This window comes from Oncorhynchus clarkii, chromosome 7, assembly GCF_045791955.1.
Source record: "Oncorhynchus clarkii lewisi isolate Uvic-CL-2024 chromosome 7, UVic_Ocla_1.0, whole genome shotgun sequence".
NCBI classification, from domain to species: Eukaryota; Metazoa; Chordata; class Actinopteri; order Salmoniformes; family Salmonidae; genus Oncorhynchus; species Oncorhynchus clarkii.
In genome coordinates this window covers 53,869,064-53,893,114 of record NC_092153.1, presented here as the reverse complement: position 1 = coordinate 53,893,114, position 24,051 = coordinate 53,869,064, and the positions used below count along the sequence as shown (strand labels likewise).

The following is a 24,051-nucleotide window of genomic DNA, read 5'->3' as shown; positions in this document are numbered from 1 at the left end:
GGTGGGCAGGCAGGCAGATAAATGTGTGATGAGAGCCAGGGTGGGCAGGCAGGCAGATAAATGTGTGATGAGAGCCAGGGTGGGCAGGCAGGCAGATAAATGTGTGATGAGAGCCAGGGAGGGCAGGCAGGCAGATAAATGTGTGATGAGAGCCAGGGTGGGCAGGCAGGCAGATAAATGTGTGATGAGAGCTAGGGTGGGCAGGCAGACAGATACATATGTGTGATGAGAGCCAGGGTGGACAGGCATACAGATAAATGTGTGATGAGAGCCAGGGTGGGCAGGCAGGCAGATAAATGTGTGATGAGAGCCAGGGTGGGCAGGCAGACAGATAAATGTGTGATGAGAGCCAGGGTGGGCAGGCAGGCAGATAAATGTGTGTGATGAGAGCCAGGGTGGGCAGGCAGGCAGATAAATGTGTGTGATGAGAGCCAGGATGGGCAGGCAGACAGATACATGTGTGATGAGAGCCAGGGTGGGCAGGCAGGCAGATACATGTGTGATGAGAGCCAGGGTGGGCAGGCAGGCAGATACATGTGTGTGATGAGAGCCAGGGTGGGCAGGCATACAGATACATGTGTGATGAGAGCCAGGGTGGGCAGGCAGACAGATAAATGTGTGTGATGAGAGCCAGGGTGGGCAGGCAGGCAGATAAATGTGTGATGAGAGCCAGGGTGGGCAGGCAGACAGATAAATGTGTGTGATGAGAGCCAGGGTGGGCAGGCAGACAGATAAATGTGTGATGAGAGCCAGGGTGGGCAGGCAGACAGATAAATGTGTGATGAGAGCCAGGGTGGGCAGGCAGACAGATAAATGTGTGATGAGAGCCAGGGTGGGCAGGCAGACAGATAAATGTGTGATGAGAGCCAGGGTGGGCAGGCAGGCAGATAAATGTGTGATGAGAGCCAGGGTGGGCAGGCAGGCAGATAAATGTGTGTGATGAGAGCCAGGGTGGGCAGGCAGACAGATAAACGTGTGTGATGAGAGCCAGGGTGGGCAGGCAGGCAGATAAATGTGTGTGATGAGAGCCAGGGTGGGCAGGCAGACGGATACATGTGTGTGATGAGAGCTAGGGTGGGCAGGCAGGCAGATAAATGTGTGATGAGAGCCAGGGTGGGCAGGCAGGCAGATAAATGTGTGATGAGAGCCAGGGTGGGCAGGCAGACAGATAAATGTGTGTGATGAGAGCCAGGGTGGGCAGGCAGGCAGATAAATGTGTGATGAGAGCCAGGGTGGGCAGGCAGACAGATACATGTGTGATGAGAGCCAGGGTGGGCAGGCAGACAGATACATGTGTGATGAGAGCCAGGGTGGGCAGGCAGGCAGATAAATGTGTGATGAGAGCCAGGGTGGGCAGGCAGGCAGATAAATGTGTGTGATGAGAGCCAGGGTGGGCAGGCAGACAGATAAACGTGTGTGATGAGAGCCAGGGTGGGCAGGCAGGCAGATAAATGTGTGTGATGAGAGCCAGGGTGGGCAGGCAGACGGATACATGTGTGTGATGAGAGCTAGGGTGGGCAGGCAGGCAGATAAATGTGTGTGATGAGTTTGTACCCGGTCATCTTTGGTGGTCTTCTCTTTTGGTATTCCACTTCGTCCACCGTCCACACGGCCCCCTTCACGTTCTCCACCCTCACAAAACACTTATGCAGACTCAGGTTGTGGCGCACAGCATTCTAAATGGAGGGAAAGAGAGAGACGAGAGAGGGAGATAGATACAGAGGGAGAGAGAGATGAGAGAGGGAGATAGATAGATACAGAGGGATAGAGAGATGAGAGAGGGAGATAGATACAGAGGGAGAGAGAGATGAGAGAGGGAGATAGAGACACAAAGGGAGAGAGAGATGAGAGAGGGAGATAGATACAGAGGGAGAGAGAGATGAGAGAGGGAGATAGATAGATACAGAGGGAGAGAGAGATGAGAGAGGGAGATAGATACAGAGGGAGAGAGAGACGAGAGAGGGAGATAGATACAGAGGGAGAGAGAGATGAGAGAGGGAGATAGCGACACGGGGAGAGAGACGAGAGAGGGAGATAGAGATACAGGAGGGAGAGAGAGATGAGAGAGGGAGATAGATACAGAGGGAGAGAGAGACGAGAGAGGGAGATAGATAGAGAGGGAGAGAGAGACGAGAGAGGGAGATAGAGATACAGAGGGAGAGAGAGATGAGAGAGGGAGATAGACACAGAGAGAGAGAGAGACGAGAGAGGGAGATAGAGACACAGAGGGAGAGAGAGATGAGAGAGGGAGATAGAGACACAGAGGGAGAGAGAGATGAGAGAGGGAGATAGCGACACAGAGGGAGAGAGAGATGAGAGAGGGAGATAGAGATACAGGAGGGAGAGAGAGACGAGAGAGAGAGATAGAGATACAGGAGGGAGAGAGAGAGAGAGAGAGAGATAGAGACACAGGGGGAGAGAGAGACGAGAGAGGGAGATAGAGACACAGAGGGGAGAGAGACGAGAGAGGGAGATAGAGACACAGAGGGAGAGAGAGACGAGAGAGGGAGATAGAAACACAGAGGGAGAGAGAGACGAGAGAGGCAGATAGAGACACAGAGGTAGAGAGAGACAAGAGAGGGAGAAAGAAGGAGATCATTTGCTTTCATAAGCATGTAGAGAGCCTGCCTGAAAAGAGAACCTTGTAATGGTTATTTGTAGTTGTTCTGAACAGAATCAAATATGACAAAAACTTGTTCAGACAAAGAAGTCAACTAATGGCTCCTGTAACTAAACACAGGAGCATGGCAGAGACACACACACTAAACACAGGAGCATGGCAGAGACACACACACTAAACACAGGAGCACGGCAGAGACACACACACTAAACACAGGAGCACGGCAGAGACACACACACTAAACACAGGAGCATGGCAGAGACACACACACTAAACACAGGAGCACGGCAGAGACATACACACTAAACACAGGAGCATGGCAGAGACACACACACTAAACACAGGAGCACGGCAGAGACACACACACTAAACACAGGAGCACGGCAGAGACACACACACTAAACACAGGAGCACGGCAGAGACACACACACTAAACACAGGAGCACGGCAGAGACACACACACTAAACACAGGAGCACGGCAGAGACACACACACTAAACACAGGAGCATGGCAGAGACACACACACTAAACACAGGAGCATGGCAGAGACACACACACTAAACACAGGAGCACGGCAGAGACACACACACTAAACACAGGAGCCCGGCAGAGACACACACACTAAACACAGGAGCCCGGCAGAGACACACACACTAAACACAGGTTCCCGGCAGAGACACACACACTAAACACAGGAGCATGGCAGAGACACACAAACTAAACACAGGAGCCTGGCAGAGACACACACACTAAACACAGGAGCACGGCAGAGACACACACACTAAACACAGGAGCCCGGCAGAGACACACACACTAAACACAGGAGCATGACAGAGACACACACACTAAACACAGGAGCATGGCAGAGACACACACACTAAACACAGGAGCATGGCAGAGACACACACACTAAACACAGGAGCCCGGCAGAGACACACACACTAAACACAGGAGCCCGGCAGAGACACACACACTAAACACAGGAGCCCGGCAGAGACACACACACTAAACACAGGAGCTCGGCAGAGACACACACACTAAACACAGGAGCATGGCAGAGACACACACACTAAACACAGCATGGCAGAGACACACACACTAAACACAGGAGCCCGGCAGAGACACACACACTAAACACAGGAGCCCGGCAGAGACACACACACTAAACACAGGAGCCCGGCAGAGACACACACACTAAACACAGGAGCCCGGCAGAGACACAAACACTAAACACAGGAGCCCGGCAGAGACACACACACTAAACACAGGAGCATGGCAGAGACACACACACTAAACACAGGAGCATGGCAGAGACACACACACTAAACACAGGAGCCCGGCAGAGACACAAACACTAAACACAGAGACACACACACTAAACACAGGAGCACGGCAGAGACACACACACTAAACACAGGAGCATGGCAGAGACACACACACTAAACACAGGAGCATGGCAGAGACACACACACTAAACACAGGAGCCCGGCAGAGACACAAACACTAAACACAGGAGCACGGCAGAGACACACACACTAAACACAGGAGCCCGGCAGAGACACACACACTAAACACAGGAGCACGGCAGAGACACACACACTAAACACAGGAGCACGGCAGAGACACACACACTAAACACAGGAGCACAGAGACACACACACTAAACACAGGAGCCCAGCAGAGACACACTCACTAAACACAGGAGCCCGGCAGAGACACACACACTAAACACAGGAGCCCGGCAGAGACACACACACTAAACACAGGAGCATGACAGAGACACACACACTAAACACAGGAGCCCGGCAGAGACACACACACTAAACACAGGAGCCCGGCAGAGACACACACACTAAACACAGGAGCATGGCAGAGACACACACACTAAACACAGGAGCACGGCAGAGACACACACACTAAACACAGGAGCACGGCAGAGACACACACACTAAACACAGGAGCCTGGCAGAGACACACACACTAAACACAGGAGCATGGCAGAGACACACACACTAAACACAGGAGCCCGGCAGAGACACACACACTAAACACAGGAGCCCGGCAGAGACACACACACTAAACACAGGAGCATGGCAGAGACACACACACTAAACACAGGAGCCCGGCAGAGACACACACACTAAACACAGGAGCCCGGCAGAGACACAAACACTAAACACAGGAGCACGGCAGAGACACACACACTAAACACAGGAGCCCGGCAGAGACACACACACTAAACACAGGAGCATGACAGAGACACACACACTAAACACAGGAGCCCAGCAGAGACACACTCACTAAACACAGGAGCCCGGCAGAGACACACACACTAAACACAGGAGCCCGGCAGAGACACACACACTAAACACAGGAGCATGGCAGAGACACACACACTAAACACAGGAGCCCGGCAGAGACACACACACTAAACACAGGAGCACGGCAGAGACACACACACTAAACACAGGAGCCCGGCAGAGACACACACACTAAACACAGGAGCATGACAGAGACACACACACTAAACACAGTAGCACGGCAGAGACACACACACTAAACACAGGAGCATGACAGAGACACACACACTAAACACAGGAGCCCGGCAGAGACACACACACTAAACACAGGAGCATGGCAGAGACACACACACTAAACACAGGAGCACGGCAGAGACACACACACTAAACACAGGAGCATGGCAGAGACACACACACTAAACACAGGAGCATGGCAGAGACACACACACTAAACACAGGAGCATGGCAGAGACACAAACACTAAACACAGGAGCCCGGCAGAGACACAAACACTAAACACAGGAGCCCGGCAGAGACACACACACTAAACACAGGAGCACGGCAGAGACACACACACTAAACACAGGAGCATGGCAGAGACACACACACTAAACACAGGAGCATGGCAGAGACACACACACACTAAACACAGGAGCCCGGCAGAGACACAAACACTAAACACAGGAGCCCGGCAGAGACACAAACACTAAACACAGGAGCCCGGCAGAGACACAAACACTAAACACAGGAGCCCGGCAGAGACACACACACTAAACACACTATTCTGTCTGTAGCTGGAAATAAGACAAGGATGTGCATCTCCTTCCCTAGTTTTATTTTAAAACGTCTTTAATCAGCCACAATCTACATACACACATACATACACACACACCGCTATCTGCAGCTCACTCCCCTAGGGACCGTCCTCCCTTTTCATCTGCTGTTTGTAGTTTGTTCATGCCCAATTTCATTACCAATTTTAATTTGTCTATAATTAAATCCTGCATATTTTCTCTGACACGCTTTTTAAATCCGTGAGGGAGGGACAGGCAGAGCGCGCATCACTCCTCACCGTAATTACACACACACACGCACACACACACACACACACACACACGCACACACACACACATAATTACACAAACCATAATCAGCCCCAGACCACCCCCGCCCCTCTCCTCCTCACACCCCCTCTCTTTCAAGCCGTGATGCTCCGTTTTGTAAATGAGTATGACCCCAATCTCAGCCCGCCACCCCGCCATTGCTGCTTCTCTGCTATTCTCTGCTATTTGCATTTGTCTCCGTGATGAAAGCCTAATTCTCCCAGTTAAAACATTAGCAGTCATTTACCGCAGGTCACAGCACACGGCACACACACACCCAGCAGACACGCACATAAACACAACACATCCTGCAGAGGTTGGGGCGAGGAGAGGTGTAGAGCAGGGTAAGGGTAAATGTGGGAAAGGGGAGAAGGTTGACAGGTGGAAAAGAGAGGTATGGGTAAGGCCTGTGGTGGTGTTGGAGAGGTGTAGGGGTACAGCTAGGGGAGGTATAGTGGGTAGGGATGAGGCTGGGGGTAAGGAGAGGAGGGTAGGGGTGTTACAGAGGTCGCGTGTGTGTGTCACAGTGCCCACACAACAGATGTGTAGTTCTTACCTTTCAGCGAACAGCCCTTCAAATATTGTCCTCAATGTGATATTAGAATTCTTAAAGGTACCACGTTGGTACCAAACGTTCAAGACAGACTCTTAAATGATATTTTGCTGTAATATATTCTACTGAATGTGACCCTGCTCTCTACCCATAAAAAGCAGTTCTCAACCATATTCAGAACCTTGGAGAAATTAAATCACTGTTTAACGCTCTCTGACTGAACAGTCTGCAGTTCAACTCTCCCTCTCTCCCATCCCTCTCTCCCATCTCTCTCTCCCATCCTCTCTCCCATCCCTCTCTCCCATCCCTCTCTCCCATCCTCTCTCCCATCCCTCTCTCCCATCCTCTCTCTCCCATCCCTCTCTCCCATCCCTCTCTCCCATCCCTCTCTCCCATCCCTCTCTCCCATCCTCTCTCCCATCCCTCTGTCCCATCCATCTCTCCCATCCACTCTCTCCCATCCATCTCTCCCATCCTCTCTCTCCCATCCTCTCTCTCCCTCCATCCCTCTGTCCCATCCATCTCTCCCATCCTCTCTCTCCCATCCCTCTGTCCCATCCTCTCTCTCCCATCCCTCTCTCCCATCCTCTCTCCCATCCTCTCTCTCCCATCCCTCTCTCCCATCCCATCCCTCTGTCCCATCCCTCTCTCCCATCCTCTCTCTCCCATCCCTCTCTCTCCCATCCATCTCTCCCATCCCATCCCTCTGTCCCATCTCTCTCTCCCATCCTCTCTCTCCCATCCCTCTCTCTCATCCCTCTCTCCCATCCCTCTCCCTCATCCCTCTCTCCCATCCTCTCTCTCCCATCCCATCCCTCTCTCCCATCCTCTCTCTCCCATCCCATCCCTCTCTCCCATCCTCTCTCTCCCATCCTCTCTCTCCCATCCATCTCTCTCCCATCCCTCTCTCCCATCCCTCTCTCCCATCCCTCTCTCCCATCCATCTCTCCCATCCCTCTCTCCCATCCTCTCTCTCCCATCCTCTCTCTCTCATCCCTCTCTCCCATCCCATCCCATCCCTCTCTCCCATCCTCTCTCTCCCATCCATCTCTCTCCCATCCCTCTCCCTCATCCCTCTCTCCCATCCCTCTCTCCCATCCCTCTCCCTCATCCCTCTCTCCCATCCCTCTCTCCCATCCCTCTCTCCCACCCCTTTCCTTCATCCCTCTCTCCCATCCCTCTCCCTCATCCCTCTCCCTCATCCCTCTCTCTCTCTGATCAATGACTTCCCATGGCTGACACTAGCTTTCCTCATGAAATAACCAGGCCCATTAAAGAACATACATCTTCCTCTATATTTAATACAGGCCAAACCTCTGGACACTCCATACATATATTAATATATAACGGTAGATATTTAAAGGGTCCGGACCTAGGTGGAGAGGAAGCGGGAGAATACATTAATTGTAAAATTTCATAAAGGTGAAATGAGGCGGCTAGATATTCCAGGCTGGCATCTCCCTCCCTTCCTCCCTTAGTCCCTCTCTCCCTCCCTTCCCAATTCAAGGCTATTAGCGCGAGGCTCGGGCCATGACACCCCCTCTTTACCCCTCCTCTCATCTGTCTCTCTCATTCTCTCGCTCAATCTCCCTCTCTCCGGAGGAACTGACACTCAAATTAGAATGAGGCTTCAGTAGAAATGGGTCAGCACCTACACTGTCAAGGTCCAGCCAGGTGTGTGTGTGTGAGTCTGTGTGTGAGTCATGGACTGCGAGAGTGTGTTTGTGAGAATGTGTGTGTGAGAGAAGCCATTGCGTGTGTGTGTGACTGTAATGAGGCTCTGTGATAGTGAGATGTGTTTCCACTGAGCTAAGTGGAACCGTCTTCGTAGGCCATGTCAGAGTTCACAGAACTCTTCAGAAGACCAGGAGGGAGGGAAGAAGAGGGAGGGAGGGAGGAAGGGGGAGGGATGGAGGGAGGGTAAAAGAGGGAGGAAGGAAGGGGGAGGAATGGAGGGAGGGTAAAAGAGGGAGGAAGGAAGGGGGAGGGATGGAGGGAGGGAGGTAGGGTAAAAGAAGGAGGAAGGAAGGGGGAGGGAAGAAAGGGAGGGAGGAAGGGGGAGGGATGGAGGGAGGGAGGTAGGGTAAAAGAGGGAGGAAGGAAGAGGTAGGGAAGAAAGGGAGGGAGGAAGGGGGAGGGATGGAGGGAGGGAGGGAGGTAGGGTAAAAGAGGGAGGAAGGAAGGGGGAGGGAAGAAAGGAAGGGAGGAAGGGGGAGGGATCGAGGGAGGGAGGGAGGGAGGTAGGGTAAAAGAGGGAGGAAGGAACGGAGGGAGGGGGTGGGGTGAGTCAATTTAACACCTCTGTAAAGAAACACAGCCACATGGAGTGAGTCCACACACTTACGCACACACACACTCCACTCAGGGCATTGTGGGTAAAATGGCTTATAATCATCAAAACAGCTTGGTGTTTCAATGGCCATGTCAGTTTTTGAGGCTGCCGAGTGTGTGTGTGAGTGTGTGGGTGTGTGTGGGAAGGAATATTGTCTAATCTGTGTGTGTGTGGATATGCAGTGTATGTATAGTAGGTGAGTGACCATGTGTGTATGCGGAGGAGTGTGTGTGTAGGAATGTGTGTGGACTCACCTTCCATGTGGCTGTGTTTCTCCTGAAGTAGGCAAACATTCGTGTAAACCAGTTATAGATCTCATTAAGAGTCAGCTGCCTGTCTGGAGCCTCCAGAATGGCCTAGAGAGAGACAGAGAGGGGACAACATTAGCCAACGTCTCAACGGAGCTATCACAATACTAAAATGAGAGAAGAGATGAGAGGAGATGACAGGAAGAGAAAAGGAAGAGAGGGAGATAAATGGAGGAGAGGAGACTTACGTGGCGTATGAGAGAGGCGTAGGTGAAGGGAGGTCTGACATCAGCGTTCTTATAGAACTCACAGTTCTGTGCCAGCTCTACAGAGAAAACACACACCATATTAGTCATGGATATATATATATGTGTGTGTGTGTGTGTGTGTGTGTGTGTGTGTGTAAGTCAGTCAGGGAGAAAGACTGTGAGCATGTGTTTACCAGTATGCTTGTATCTATTAAAATGTTTGTGTGTACACAAGTGTGTTTTTGAGGGTTGTATGCATACCCTCTCGTATACCTGAGGCGATGGGGGTGCAGAACTTGTCTGCGATGCGCCTGCGTATGGGTCCCACGCCGTGCGGGTGTGAGTGTGAGTGCAGACTGGAGGAGCTGATGACAGAGGGGCCCTGGCGGAGCGGGGTGATGGGGGTGGTGGCGGAGGTGGGGGGGTGAGGTAGACCCTCGGGGTACACCTCGCTCTCCCTCTTCAACAGGGAGCCACTGGACGCCAGGTTCAGCTGGGGAAGGAAACAGGATGTGACATCATCCGAAAGGGACCATCATCATTCCTGGTTGTAGCTTGCTCTCTGGTAGGATGGATGGACAGTTAGCTATGTTGCTTTGACTTATCTAACCCTCTTAGACACATTATACACAAAGACATGAAGAGTGATGCCCAGCTGGCACAAAGACTATATCTATCATATGATCATTAACAGCAAAACAAAGACCTCAGACTCAGTTACACAGACACACACACACCTACACACACTGCAATTAGCCCTCAGTGAACAAAAGAAAAACAAAGCAAGAAATGGGAGTTTGTGTGTGTGAAGGCCTCTGTGGTCACACACACAGCGGTGGCACGCTCTCTTCACGGCCCAGCTCGGCCCAATTAGGCAGAGCCCACAGGAGCAATGGGAACTGGAAACCAGTCCTCTGAGTCACTCAGGGACGCTTTTCCAAGGGCTGCTAGATTAGAACTAATTAAAACCATCATGGACATGTGTGTGAGTGAGAGAGATAGAGAGAGAGAGATTAAGAGAGTGCCAGCATTATCTGCATTTTCTTATAAAGAGCTCTGTCTTCCTTCCTCTTTCTCTTTCCCCCTTTTCTCTCGTTCACCTTCCCTTCTATTTGTCCTTCACTGTCTTTCCAGTCCTAACCAATCCTCCTCCCCCCCAACTTGTCCTCTCCCTGTCTGCTCCAGACGAGTGGTCTGTACCATTTGGACTGGTTAGGGGTCAGGCCTGTTTAACTGCTACTTCATTAGCTCTGGAAATCTGCCTCTATTTCTTTCTCTCTCTCTAGCACTTCTCTCTCTCTCCTTCCCTCCTCTCCTTCCATCCCTCTGTAAAACAGGTACTTCATTAGCTTTGGAACCCGGCCACATCACCAAGGCAACACCACAACCCTCTCAATTGAGGGCAAGCTTTGTTGCAATTCTGAAGACTCCTCCCCTCCACCCCCTTCCTCAAATCGCTGACCCCGAGGCTTGTCTCCCACGACGACACAAAACACGCCTCTTCCTGATTTCCCATTAGGTGCTAACGACAGCTGATGCCCTGCGTTGGCTCCACACACACACACACACACACGCACACACACACACACACACACACACACACACACACACACACACACACACACACACACACACACACACACACACACACACACACACACACACACACACACACACACACACACACACACACACACACACACACCCCGCTGCTCCACTGCAACCATTTATATCCCCTCAAATTAAGACACTCCACTTGTAATTGACAATTAATTTCAACATCTTCATATTTTAATAAGACTCCTCGTCAATCTGAATAATGAAATATTCATTAGATACCTAATAACAACCCTGCCTGTGCCAGCCAGCCTGCCCGGAGACACAGAGCTCCATCCCTCAACACAGTTTCCATTTTGGCACTCTTTTTTACATTTAGTCTAGTCTTCTGTCATTTGACTAATGATTTAGTCTAGTTATTGTCAAAATGATGAAAACACTGGGCCATTTTAGACAACTAAATTTCCTTTCATTTTAGTCACATTTTAGTCACATCACAGAAATATGACAAACATATATAAGATGAATATTATATTATAGAATATTTATCTGACCATTCAGCCTACATAGATATTGCACATGAGAGAGCGACAATATCACCAGTATCACCGGTTTTCGCAAAGTACGGGAGCTAAGGCCTGAGTGAAAAGTTTGGGAATCCTTATTCAACATGTCAGAGAGGCATGTTTGTTCTACATAGCATATTTCTATCTGACCGTTCCAAAACGTTGCATTCTGCTGAACATGCCCCAGGTTGTTAGCTACAGCTAGCTAATGACTTAACATGACTGAACAAGGTGTAGCCTAAACAAATGGTTAACAGTCTGGTTATTATGTAGCCTAGTTTTAGAATGGCCTGCGATATGTTTTCTAAATGTGTTTTATAAACGTGTTTTCTAAATGTGTTTTATAAACGTGTTTTATAAACGTGTTCTATAAATGTGTTTTATAAATGTGTTTTCTAAATGTGTTTTATAAATGTGTTTTATGAATGTGTTTTATGAATGTGTTTTATAAATGTGTTTTATACATGTGTTTTATAAACGTGTTTTCTAAATGTGTTTTATAAATGTGTTTTACAAACGTGTTTTATAAACGTGTTTTATAAATGTGTTTTATAAATGTGTTTTATAAACGTGTTTTATAAACGTGTTTTATAAATGTGTTTTATAAATGTGTTTTCTAAATGTGTTTTCTAAATGTGTTTTATGAATGTGTTTTATAAATGTGTTTTATGAATGTGTTTTATAAATGTGTTTTATAAATGTGTTTTATAAATGTGTTTTATAAATGTGTTTTATAAACGTGTTTTATGAATGTGTTTTATAAATGTGTTTTATAAATGTGTTTTATAAATGTGTTTTATAAATGTGTTTTATGAATGTGTTTTATAAATGTGTTTTATGAATGTGTTTTATAAATGTATTTTATAAATGTGTTTTATGAATGTGTTTTATAAATGTGTTTTATAAATGTGTTTTATAAATGTGTTTTATAAATGTGTTTTATGAATGTGTTTTATAAATGTGTTTTATGAATGTGTTTTATAAATGTGTTTTATAAATGTGTTTTATGAATGTGTTTTATAAATGTGTTTTATAAATGTGTTTTATAAATGTGTTTTATGAATGTGTTTTATAAATGTGTTTTATAAATGTGTTTTATAAATGTGTTTTATGAATGTGTTTTCTAAATGTGTTTTATAAATGTGTTTTCTAAATGTGTTTTCTAAATGTGTTTTATGAATGTGTTTTATGAATGTGTTTTATACATGTAAAATGTGTCCAGCTAATGCATGATAGAAAGAAAAAAACATAGCGCCGGCATTATGGGTCATGTCTTTTGAACGGTGGCCTAAGGGCTAGAATCAACATGTTTTCTCTGAGGAAAAGAGACTTGGCTACATTGGCTACACAGAACCTGGATATGAAATGCAGTTGGAAAAGTGGGAGGGTTAAGTGAGACTACAAGCCTACTTTTCTATAGCCTACTCAAGGGAGAGAAAAACATAGCTAGACTGTTGTTTTACTATTAAACTCAATGGTGCTATTGTTTTACATTTCATAAAGTAGCCTGTTTCTTAACCAGGCAAATGGTAGCTAACTAGGAGGCTGGTGGTGACAGGTTAGCTACATGGAAGCTAGAGAGTTGCCTACGCGATGTGTATCATCAGAGGATGTGTATCATCAGAGGATGTATATCATCAGAGGATGTATATCATCAGAGGATGTGTATCATCAGAGGATGTGTATCATCAGAGGATGTGTATCATCAGAGAATGTATATCATCAGAGGATGTGTATCATCAGAGATGTGTATCATCAGAGGATGTGTATCATCAGAGGATGTATATCATCAGAGGATGTGTATCATCCGAGGATGTGTATCATCAGAGGATGTGTATCATCAGAGGATGTATATCATCAGAGGATGTGTACCATCAGAGGATGTGTATCATCAGAGGATGTGTATTCACAGAGGATGTATATCATCAGAGGATGTGTATCATCAGAGGATGTGTATCATCAGAGAATGTATATCATCAGAGGATGTGTATCATCAGAGATGTGTATCATCAGAGGATGTGTATCATCAGAGATGTGTATCATCAGAGGTTGTGTATAATCAGAGGATGTGTATAATCAGAGGATGTGTATAATCAGAGGATGTGTATCATCAGAGGATGTGTATCATCAGAGGATGTGTATCATCAGAGGATGTGTATCATCAGAGAATGTATATCATCAGAGAATGTATATCATCAGAGGATGTATATCATCAGAGGATGTGTATCATCAGAGGATGTATATCATCAGAGGATGTGTACAATCAGAGGATGTGTATCATCAGAGGATGTGTATTCACAGAGGATGTATATCATCAGAGGATGTGTATCATCAGAGGATGTGTATCATCAGAGAATGTATATCATCAGAGGATGTGTATCATCAGAGATGTGTATCATCAGAGGATGTATATCATCAGAGGATGTGTATCATCAGAGATGTGTATCATCAGAGGTTGTGTATAATCAGAGGATGTGTATAATCAGAGGATGTGTATCATCAGAGGATGTGTATCATCAGAGGATGTGTATCATCAGAGGATGTATATCATCAGAGGATGTGTATCATCAGAGGATGTGTATCATCAGAGAATGTATATCATCAGAGGATGTGTATCATCAGAGATGTGTATCATCAGAGGTTGTGTATCATCAGAGGATGTGTATCATCAGAGGATGTATATCATCAGAGGATGTGTATCATCAGAGGATGTGTATCATCAGAGAATGTATATCATCAGAGGATGTGTATCATCAGAGATGTGTATCATCAGAGGTTGTGTATAATCAGAGGATGTGTATAATCAGAGGATTGTATAATCAGAGGATGTGTATCATCAGAGGATGTATATCATCAGAGAATGTATATCATCAGAGGATGTATATCATCAGAGGATGTGTATAATCAGAGGATGTGTATCATGAGAGGATGTGTATCATCAGAGGATGTGTATCATCAGAGGATGTGTATCATCAGAGGATGTGTATCATCAGAGAATGTATATCATCAGAGGATGTGTATCATCAGAGATGTGTATCATCAGAGGTTGTGTATAATCAGAGGATGTGTATAATCAGAGGATTGTATAATCAGAGGATGTGTATCATCAGAGGATGTATATCATCAGAGAATGTATATCATCAGAGAATGTATATCATCAGAGGATGTATATCATCAGAGGATGTGTATAATCAGAGGATGTGTATCATGAGAGGATGTGTATCATCAGAGGATGTGTATAATCAGAGGATGTGTATAATCAGAGGATGTGTATCATCAGAGGATGTGTATCATCAGAGGATGTGTACCATCAGAGGATGTGTATCATCAGAGGCGGAGTGGAGCCGAACTGCCCACACTCATCACTTGCTCCCCCACAGCTCACCAGAGAGAATATAGGTCCTTCCCACTGCTGAACAGAACTGCACTGCACATCTGTGCTGCTAATATTAATTGTGCTTATCACTGAAAAGCTCTCAATTTCTCCAAAAACTCTCTTCCAGTCCACTTATGACACAGATTTTAGACACAGGGATAATTTAGTCTCCTCTCGTCGATTTAGTCAACTGAAATGAAAATATGTTTTGTTTAGTTAATAGTTTTTTCTGGGTCTATTTAGTCAGTTATAGTCTTTGACAAATATTTGAGTCATTATGATAGTTGATGAAATTAACATTGTCTCAACAGGGCAGAATGATGGATGGCTCACACACATTAAAAGATTCACCCACATTTCAAAAGCTTGTGTGGTTTTGTGATCTATGTTGGTATTGTGATCAAAGGTTACGGAATTCTTATAATCAGATTATTACTCCATTATCAAATAGTTTATTACAGGGACCTGTGCTCATGTAGAACACCCCTTGTGCATATTTACATACTAATAATGAACGCTATAGATAACACTAAAGTGAATAAAGGCCAAGTGTAAGCCCCACTGATCAACAGAGGATGCAAACACCAAATACCTGCTACAGCATGGTGAGAGGTAAGGGGTCAGGGGTGAGAGGTCAGGTACTCACAGGTTGGTTGAAAGGCTTTGGCTCCGATGGGCGCATGTGCAGGTGGGTCATCATGGCCTGCAGCCGCTCACTCTCCTTGGCCAGCTGAGAAACACACACACACACACACACACACACACACACACACACACACACACACACACACACACACACACACACACACACACACACACACACACACACACGCACACACACACACACACACACACACACACACACACACACACACACACACACACACACACACACACACACACGTCAGCAAAACTGTCCTTTTTGAGTCAATAATTACTATTGTCATAGACGAGAAGCAGGGTAGTAAGGAAAAGACTCAAGCTCCAGTCACACCAACCTGGGTTTGTCTTGTTGTTTATAGACTGCAGGTTTATTCTCACACTGTGGACTTGACAATATCCAGTCAAGCCACATCAGCGTCAATGCAACATCAGCCTCCCATTAAAGCAGTAAAACACGGATATTTAGGGGAGGGTGTGAAGTAATGGGTGTTTGTGTTAGAGAAAGAGGCATCCCCTTAGTCTATGATTTAGCATGTGGTGGTGTGTGTTTGTGTGTGTGTGTCTCAGGGCTGTTGTCACTGTCTCACAGCACCAGTCTCCCCAGGCACAGAGAGAGATGGGAACCCTCTCTACACACACACACCTAACCTTTTCTCACACATTACACACACCCTCACAGACACAGACACACTAGCCTGCAGACACTCGTCCCTGTTTGCCATTGCTAACTGCAGTTTAGTGGGTGCTACTGTGCTATAGCCTGTGGAAACGCCTCCTAAATCTCTACTGAGAGACATCTCAGTCAGCGTGCCAACACACCACAGCCAGGGGCTAGCTAGTGAACAGGAGGGTGTATGAGAGACATCTCAGTCAGCGTGCCAACACACCACAGCCAGGGGCTAGCTAGTGAACAGGAGGGTGTGTGAGAGACATCTCAGTCAGCGTGCCAACACACCACAGCCAGGGGCTAGCTAGTGAACAGGAGGGTGTGTGAGAGACATCTCAGTCAGCGTATCAACACACCACAGCCAGGGGCTAGCTAGTGAACAGGAGGGTGTGTGAGAGACATCTCAGTCAGCGAGCCAACACACCACAGCCAGGGGCTAGCTATTGAACAGGAGGGTGTGTGAGAGACATCTCAGTCAGAGTGCCAACACACCACAGCCAGGGGCTAGCTAGTGAACAGGATGGTGTGTGAGAGACATCTCAGTCAGCGAGCCAACACACCACAGCCAGGGGCTAGCTAGTGAACAGGAGGGTGTGTGAGAGACATCTCAGTCAGCGAGCCAACACACCACAGCCAGGGGCTAGCTAGTGAACAGGAGGGTGTGTGAGAGACATCTCAGTCAGAGTGCCAACACACCACAGCCAGGGGCTAGCTAGTGAACAGGAGGGTGTGTGAGAGACATCTCAGTCAGCGAGCCAACACACCACAGCCAGGGGCTAGCTAGTGAACAGGAGGGTGTGTGAGAGACATCTCAGTCAGCGAGCCAACACACCACAGCCAGGGGCTAACTAGTGAACAGGAGGGTGTGTGAGAGACATAGGCCTGGAGAAGCTAGCACAAGAACTGGCTGTGTGTCTAGTAGTATGGCAGCATTGAGTGAATGTGTGTAAGATGTGCGTGTGTGAGTTTATGTGTGTATGTAGGTACTATAACAGGGCAGTAGTGGGGTAGGTGACACGGCAGGGAAAGGGGAGAGGACAGGAGGCGGGATGAGATGTGACACTGCCTGTCTCTCTGTCACTTTGTGTTGCCCATCGGTGGCTTCAGGCTTGGGGCTCAATGCCGTTTACCAGGGGGACCAGGGCCACAGCTAACCCAAACTCCAGCTCCAACACCCTGGGTTCGCCACTATGCTGTTTAGGGGTTCTTGTGGGGTGTTTGTGTTTGGCTGCATCATCTTGATGTCCACCCCTCTTCCTCCTCCTTCCCTCCTTCCACCCAGTAGAAAGGGACTGGAATGGACTGGATGGTTATAATTGGGGCCTATGATGCCTGCTTTCCTCTTTAAATTACAAGCTCCAGTGCTTTCACTAAACCCCCAGCCTGGCTCACACAAGTACAGACACAGAGAATGACTGTGTGTGTGTGTGTGTGTGTGTGTGTGTGTGTGTGTGTGTGTGTGTGTGTCCCACCTGTATCTCCAGCTGTTGGACCACCTGCATCTGTACCCTGCACTGGGCTGTACTGCGGTCATCCAGAGCATGTTCATTGTTCAGATGCCTGAGAAAGGAGGAAAGATAGAGGAAGGGGTAGAGATAGAGGAAGGGGTAGAGATAGAGGAAGGGGTAGAGATAGAGGAAGGGGTAGAGATAGAGGAAGGGGTAGAGGTAGAGGAAGGGGTAGAGATAGAGGAAGAGGTAGAGATAGAAGAATGCGTAGAGATAGAGGAAGGGGTAGAGGTAGAGGAAGGGGTAGAGATAGAGGAAGAGGTAGAGATAGAAGAATGCGTAGAGATAGAGGAAGGGGTAGAGATAGAGGAAGGGGTAGAGATAGAGGAAGGGGTAGAGATAGAGGAAGGGGTAGAGATAGAGGAAGGGGTAGAGATAGAGGAAGGGGTAGAGATAGAGGAAGGGGTTGAGATAGAGGAAGGGGTAGAGATAGAGGACGGGGTAGAGATAGAGGAAGGGGTAGAGATAGAGGAAGGGGTAGAGATAGAGGAAGGGGTAGAGATAGAGGAAGGGGTAGAGATAGAGGAAGGGGTAGAGATAGAGGAAGGGGTTGAGATAGAGGGAGAGATAGAGGAAGGGATAGAGATAGAAGGAAAGGCAGAGATAGAGGAATGGGTAGAGATAGAGGGAGAGATAGAGGAAGGGGTAGAGATAAGAGATAGAGGTTGAGATAGAGAGAGAGATAGAGGAAGGGGTAGAGATAGAGGGAGAGATATAGAGGAAGGGATTGAGATAGAGGAATGGGTAGAGATAGAGGGAGCGGTAGAGATAGAGGAAGGGGTAGAGATAGAGGGAGAGGTAGAGATATAGAGGAAGGGGTTGAGATAGAAGGAGAGGTAGAGATAGAGGAAGGGGTAGAGATAGAGGGAGAGATAGAGGAAGGGGTAGAGATAGAAGAAGGGGTAGAGATGGAGGAAGGGGTAGAGATAGAGGAAGGGGTAGAGATAGAGTAAGGGGTAGAGATAGAGGAAGGGGTAGAGATATAGGAAGGGGTAGAGATAGAGGAAGGGGTAGAGATAGAGGAAGGGGTAGAGATAGAGGAAGGAGAAGAGATAGAGGAAGGAGAAGAGATAGAGGAAGGAGAAGAGATAGAGGGAGAGGAATACAACTGGGTTATAACCTACATGACAAGCAAAAGAACGCATATTAATCTGTAAGTCACACATATTCATCTTGTTGTGAGTGAGTGTGAGTGCTTGCAGCAGACAGCTCCAGTTTGTGTGATTCCGGCCAACGGTGACTTCATTTAAATAAATAGTCACATTTATGTGACTGCAGATATTTGTTTATTTTCCTGTTTAGAGCTTTTCAAGAGACCAGAGGGCTTTACACTCTTATCCAGACAGACACACACGGAAACACATGGAAACACATGGAAACACACAACAGTGGGCTTGGACCAAACACTTCACAGTATAAACTAGATTTCCTCGTCACAGAAAAACAACACATGAGAGTCAACTGTTGAACTCAGTGTTAAACAAAACAACCAGTTTACACAGCGGAGGAGAGAGGGAGTAAGAGGAGGTTATGTAAAGAATAATATTATAATATATCATTTCCTTAGAAGCTTTTTCCTTTTAGTGTAAAAGCTAACTGTGTGAGTCCTGCTCTTTGGGCCATGCCCTCAGAGTGTATCAGAAGAACACCTGGAGAATAGCTCACGTGTTATCAGAAGAACAGAGAGAGGGTCTACTCTCTGATTAACTCCTAATACACTTCTGCCCCCCTGAAATGTGTGTGTCTGAATGGTGGCACTGTTTGTTTCCTCTGGTGTGGGAGGATCCAGGACCTTCTGATCTTTTCCCTCCCTCCCTCCCTCCCTCCCTCCCTCCCTCCCTCCCTCCCTCCCTCCCTCCCTCCCTCCCTCCCTCCCTCCCTCCCTCCCTCACTTAATCTGCTCATGACAACTCTGAGATGTGTGTGTGTGTGTGTGCCGTTTAGAGAATCATGACCCAGTGTGTGCATGTTTAAAAGAAAGGGGAGTTGGGCAATATTAGAAGGAAAGAAGAAATGAAACAATAACAATGATGTCATGGCATAGCTAATCCCAGCATAGATAGACGGCTCAAGTGCATGATAATAATAACAAAAACATGATCTCACCCTTTTCCCTCTACTCCCCCTCTCTCTATTCCTCCACTCCCCCTCTCTCTATTCCTCCACTCCCCCTCTCTCTATTCCTCCACTCCCCCTCTCTATTCCTCCACTCCCCCTCTCTCTATTCCTCCACTCCCCCTCTCTCTTCCTCCACTCCCCCTCTCTCTATTCCTCCACTCCCCCTCTCTATTCCTCCACTCCCCCTCTCTCTATTCCTCCACTCCCCCTCTCTCTATTCATCCACTCCCCCTCTCTTTATTCCTCCACTCCCCCTCTCTCTATTCCTCCACTCCCCCTCTCTATTCCTCCACTCCCCCTCTCTCTATTCCTCCACTCCCCCTCTCTCTATTCCTCCACTCCCCCTCTCTCTATTCCTCCACTCCCCCTCTCTCTATTCCTCCACTCCCCCTCTCTATTCCTCCACTCCCCCTCTCTCTATTCCTCCACTACCCCTCTCTCTATTCCTCCACTCCCCCTCTCTCTATTCCTCCACTCCCCCTCTCTCTATTCCTCCACTCCCCCTCTTTATTCCTCCACTCCCTAACTATCTTCTCCTCCACTCCTTAACTCTTTATTCCTCCACTCCCTAACTATCTTCTCCTCCACTCATTAACTCTTTATTCTTCCACTCCTTAACTATCTTCTCCTCCACTCCTTAACTCTTTATTCCTCCACTCCTTAACTCTTTATTCCTCCACTCCCTAACTATCTTCTCCTCCACTCCTTAACTCTTTATTCCTCCACTCCTTAACTATCTTCTCCTCCACTCCCTAACTCTCTAGTCCCTCCACTCCTTAACTCTTTATTCCTCCACTCCCTAACTATCTTCTCCTCCACTCATTAACTCTTTATTCTTCCACTCCTTAACTATCTTCTCCTCCACTCCTTAACTCTTTATTCCTCCACTCCTTAACTCTTTATTCCTCCACTCCCTAACTATCTTCTCCTCCACTCCTTAACTCTTTATTCCTCCACTCCCTAACTATCTTCTCCTCCACTCCCTAACTCTCTAGTCCCTCCACTCCCCCTCTCTCTATTCCTCCACTCCCCCTCTCTCTATTCCTCCACTCCCCCTCTCTATTCCTCCACTCCCCCTCTCTATTCCTCTACTCCCCCTCTCTCTATTCATCCACTCCCCCTCTCTCTATTCCTCCACTCCCCCTCTCTCTATTCCTCCACTCCCCCTCTCTCTTCTCCTCCACTCCTTAACTCTTTATTCCTCCACTCCCTAACTATCTTCTCCTCCACTCCTTAACTCTTTATTCCTCCACTCCTTAACTATCTTCTCCTCCACTCCATAACTCTCTAGTCCCTCCACTCCTTAACTCTTTATTCCTCCACTCCCTAACTATCTTCTCCTCCACTCCTTAACTCTTTATTCCTCCACTCCTTAACTATCTTCTCCTCCACTCCTTAACTCTTTATTCCTCCACTCCTTAACTCTTTATTCCTCCACTCCCTAACTATCTTCTCCTCCACTCCTTAACTCTTTATTCCTCCACTCCCTAACTATCTTCTCCTCCACTCCTTAACTTTTTATTCCTCCACTCCCTAACTATCTTCTCCTCCACTCCCTAACTCTCTAGTCCCTCCACTCCCCCTCTTTCTACTCCTCCACTCCCTAACTATATTCTCCTCCACTCCCTAACTCCCTAGTCCCTCCACTCCCCCTCTTTCTACTCCTCCACTCCCTAACTCTCTTCTCCTCCACTCCCTAACTCTCTAGTCCTCCACTCCCTAACTCTCTTCTCCTCCACTCCCTAACTCTCTTCTCCTCCACTCCCTAACTCCCTAGTCCCTCCACTCAACTCCCTAACTCTCTTCTCCTCCACTCCCTAACTCTCTAGTCCTCCACTCCCTAACTCTCTTCTCCTCCACTCCCTAACTCTCTTCTCCTCCACTCCCTAACTCTCTAGTCCTCCACTCCCTAACTCTCTTCTCCTCCACTCCCTAACTCTCTTCTCCTCCACTCCCTAACTCTTCTCCTCCACTCCCTAACTCTCTAGTCCTCCACTCCCTAACTCTCTTCTCCTCCACTCCCTAACTCTTCTCCTCCACTCCCTAACTCTCTAGTCCTCCACTCCCTAACTCTCTTCTCCTCCACTCCCTAACTCTCTTCTCCTCCACTCCCTAACTCTACTCCTCCACTCCCCCTCTCTCTACTCCTCTACTCCCTAACTCTCTTCTCCTCCACTCCCCCTCTCTTTACTCCTCCACTCCCCCTCTCTCTACTCCTCCACTCTCCTTCTCTCTACTCCTCCACTCCCCCTCTCTCTACTCCTCCACTCCCCCTCTCTCTACTCCTCCACTCCCTAACTCTCTTCTCCTCCATTCCATAGCTCTCTAGTCCTCCACTCCCCCTCTCTCTTCTCCTCCACTCCCTAACTCTCTTCTCCTCCACTCCCTAACTCTCTATTCCTCCACTCCCCCTCTCTCTTCTCCTCCACTCCCTAACTCTCTATTCCTCCACTCCCCCTCTCTTCTCCTCCACTCCCTAACTCTCTTCTCCTCCACTCCCTAACTCTCTATTCCTCCACTCCCCCTCTCTCTTCTCCTCCACTCCCTAACTCTCTAGTCCTCCACTCCCTCTCTCTCTATTCCTCCACTCCCCCTCTCTCTACTCCTCCACTCTCCTTCTCTCTACTCCTCCACTCCCCCTCTCTCTACTCCTCCACTCCCTATCTCTCTACTCCTCCACTCCCTAACTCTCATCTCCTCCACTCCCCCTCTCTCTACTCCTCCACTCCCTCTCACTCTACTCCTCCACTCCCTAACTCTCATCTCCTCCACTCCCTAACTCTCTAGTCCTCCACTCCCTAACTCTCTACTCCTCCACTCCCTAACTCTCTAGTCCTCTACTCCCTAACTCTCTAGCCCTCCACTCCCTAATTCTCTTCTCCTCTACTCCCTAACTCCCTAGCCCTCCACTCCCTGTCTCTCTATTCCTCCACTTCCTAACTCTACTCCTCCACTCCCTAACTCTTTCTCTCTTCACTCGCACACTCTCTCTAACCTAAAACTATTTTTCCCCCTCTCTCGCTCTGTAACTCACTCTCTTCTCTCTCGACCCTCTCCCTTCTCTCTCCCTAATCTCTCTCTCTGTAACTCATTCTCTTCTCTCTCTACCCCCTCCCTTCTCTCTCTCCCTCCACTCTTTCTGTAACTCACTCTCTTCTCTCTCCCTCCTCTCTCTCTGTAACTCACTCTCTTCTCTCTCTACCCTCTCCCTTCTCTCTCTCCCTCCTCTCTCTCTGTAACTCACTCTCTTCTCTCTCGACCCTCTCCCTTCTCTCTCCCTCCTCTCTCTCTGTAACTCACTCTCTTTTCTCTCCTTCCTCTCTCTCTGTAACTCACTCTCTTCTCTCTCTACCCTCTCCCTTCTCTCTCTCCCTCCTCTCTCTCTGTAACTCACTCTCGTCTCTCTCTACCTTCTCCCTTTTCTCTCTCCCTCCTCTCTCTCTGTAACTCACTCTCGTCTCTCTCTACCTTCTCCCTTTTCTCTCTTCCTCCTCTCTCTCTGTAACTCACTCTCTTCTCTCTCCCTCCTCTCTCTCTGTAACTCATTCTCTTCTCTCTCTACCCTCTCCCTTCTCTCTCTCCCTCCTCTCTCTTTGTAACTCACTCTCTTCTCTCTCTACCCTCTCCCTTCTCTCTCTCCCTCTCTTTCTCTGTAACTCATTCTCTTCTCTCTCTACCCTCTCCCTTCTCTCTCTCCCTCCTCTCTCTCTGTAACTCACTCTCGTCTCTCTCTACCCTCTCCCTTCTCTCTCTTCCTCCTCTCTCTCTCCGTCTCTGTGGCTCAGTCATAAACAGTAGCAGGGTTTTTTCCGAGACTCCCGACAATGAGTCTCTGTTTACTCCTTAGCCCTCTCAGACAGAGATTCAGCCCACATTACACATTACCCTCAGCCCCACTAACCACAGCCAACAGAGTACTCTACCAGACAGTACTGACAGAGTGAGACGGGAGGGAGGGGAGGAGAAATTAGTGAATGTATCTACTATGCAACAAAAAAAGAGATAGAATAGGAGAAGAGAATAAAATAGGCGATGGAAGAAGATAGCGGGGGAAGGAGTGAAGGGAAGAGAGAAAAGGGGGAGAGAAAGAGAGAGATCACAGATCAGATGAAAGAAAAGAGCTGGAAATAGAAAAGTGTCTCCTATCATCTCTTCTCTTCTGCCCAGAGCGATGACTAAGGAAGGCTGGAG

The 24,051-nt window shown here is 47.9% G+C and overlaps 1 protein-coding gene across 18 annotated transcripts in view; it reads right to left on the bottom strand.

Annotated features, from left to right (window-relative positions):
- Positions 1-24,051, bottom strand: part of LOC139413462 (forkhead box P4) — a 190,873-nt gene that overhangs the window by 7,819 nt on the left and 159,003 nt on the right. For 10 of the 18 annotated variants that reach the window (XM_071160888.1, XM_071160892.1, XM_071160893.1 and 7 more), the window contains 6 exons: positions 17,707-17,794; positions 15,551-15,634; positions 9,679-9,898; positions 9,406-9,482; positions 9,164-9,265; positions 1,555-1,676 (listed from right to left, as the gene is read on the bottom strand). In XM_071160888.1, coding sequence (XP_071016989.1) covers positions 1,555-1,676; positions 9,164-9,265; positions 9,406-9,482; positions 9,679-9,898; positions 15,551-15,634; positions 17,707-17,794 — 693 coding nt within the window. Of the gene's footprint in view, positions 1-1,554; positions 1,677-9,163; positions 9,266-9,405; positions 9,483-9,666; positions 9,899-15,550; positions 15,635-17,706; positions 17,795-24,051 lie in introns of all 18 variants that reach the window. The other 8 variants (XM_071160883.1, XM_071160889.1, XM_071160884.1 and 5 more) reach the window with 1 other exon arrangement.